Raw genomic sequence first — 1,754 nt, forward strand, 5'->3', positions numbered from 1 at the left:
GTTGATGTCATCCTTTTAATGTATATAACTTTCCTAACGCTAGTTTATAAATATGTATTGGTATAAGACACACACCTTCCCACCACCCGGCAACAACTATGGCACCTGGAATATTATGTCTCTGAACGCCAATCAACTCTACGCAATGAAACGAGAAATCTTAAGTTTAGCCAATTACAGACCTTCGATAGAAACAGGCTTTGTCTGCTCACCTTTCAATTGGTAGGATCCTCAGTTTTAAGTTGTCAGAGATATTCTAGGCCTCTTCTCCGGACCATTCGTCCGCTGGCTGCTGATTTTCTCTCCTCCTCAAAAACGCTACTCATGACGCACCACGTCGCCCACGTCATGCACGTCATCACGTCGGGGAAACACATTCTGTGTGGGGGGCAGAATCTCTGCTCCGCGCCGTTTCCTATATGAGCCGGGTTCTCAAAAGAAGGAAAAATTCAAAGCAGCCAGGATAAGGGGTTAAAACAATAATCCTGCTTTAATGGTGGAAATCAAACCTACAATACTTCCCCTTAATCACGAAGCACTCGGCAGAAGTAACTCCGGGCTCAGGTTCTACCAGCCGTGTGAGAGCACGTCTCAGGAACGGCGAAGTCAAAAAACAAGAGAGCGCTGATCTTCAAAAATGATCACAACATTTATACACAGAGTTCACTCTGAGCGAGCTAGACAGTGAGTTGGTAGTGTTCATTGGTTTGGTGTTCCCTTTCTGGGCGGGACTCCAGGTAGCAAGTCTGCAGTTGTGATTCCATGTTGCTTCTGCTGCGTGCGGTGTGTGTGTGTGTGTGTTTGTCCTCTGCCCTCAGGCAGATCCCCCAGATCAATGATTCTGAGTCTGACAGGGGACTCTTTGACAGGACACATACTCCATTCCCCTAAAACATCTTCAACACACACAAACATCGTATGCATGTATCTTAATCACACAACAGTCACCTGTTTTTTCTCTATGAAAGCACATATTTGTAAATATCCAAATGCCATCGCTCCATGGACAGTCCCGCATCAGTCAACCAACATAAGTTAATTGTTCCTGTGGCTTAATGGCTTCCTGAAACTTCCTTAGCCCAAAGTCAGCTTAGCTAGGAATGAATAGCCATTTATGTGATAAGCTCAAAAGGAGCGTTATCTGTGTTTACCTGCTCGGTGACCCAAGTCTCAGGCCTGCAGGAATCTGTAGGGAGATAACACATTAATTCTACGAAGACTTTAACGGCCTTATATCTGAAATGTATCCGGAATCGGACTGTTTGACTGCCAAGGACTTTTGATAATTACAACAGAAAGACGCCTAGGGGGCCTCTCTGGTATCTGCTAGGCAGAAGTCACTCAAATGCAGAAATCACCAGTTTAACACACATTCTATATAAGGTGACATTAAAATGAATATACCAGATTGAACTTTCCTGCCATAACACGTTGCTTTAATACTTCAAATAATTCAAATAATACTTCAGTTCTTCTAATTAGTGTCTACAGTGTGTGCCTATTGAGCTGTTTAGAGCCATGTGGGACAAAACCCGATCATGCCCCTCCCTCTCACTGTATAAGTAAACGGTGACTGTAAAAACTACACTGCGCATGCTCAGAGTATTGTCCTATTTAATGTGTGTGGCAAAAAATAATGACCATAGGGGCTCACTAGCTGCCATCCCCACCATACGTCATCTCACATCATTCAGAGCTGATTGGCTGTAAGTACGTGTGCCGCGAAAAGTGTGGTGTGTGAAGAGCAGACGAGA

At 44.2% G+C, this 1,754-nt stretch overlaps 1 protein-coding gene across 1 annotated transcript in view; it reads right to left on the reverse strand.

The window, feature by feature from the left end:
* LOC104966275 (calmodulin-regulated spectrin-associated protein 1-B-like) overlaps positions 1-359 on the reverse strand; it is a 6,811-nt gene extending 6,452 nt beyond the window's left edge. Inside the window, exon 1 of the mRNA XM_010795457.1 lies at positions 276-359. Coding sequence (XP_010793759.1) covers positions 276-359 — 84 coding nt within the window. The remainder of the gene's footprint in view (positions 1-275) is intronic.
* Positions 360-1,754: the final 1,395 nt, after the last annotated feature.

This window comes from Notothenia coriiceps, unplaced genomic scaffold (genome assembly GCF_000735185.1).
Source record: "Notothenia coriiceps isolate Sejong01 unplaced genomic scaffold, NC01 NC01_scaffold00037246, whole genome shotgun sequence".
Classification (NCBI taxonomy): domain Eukaryota; kingdom Metazoa; phylum Chordata; class Actinopteri; order Perciformes; family Nototheniidae; genus Notothenia; species Notothenia coriiceps.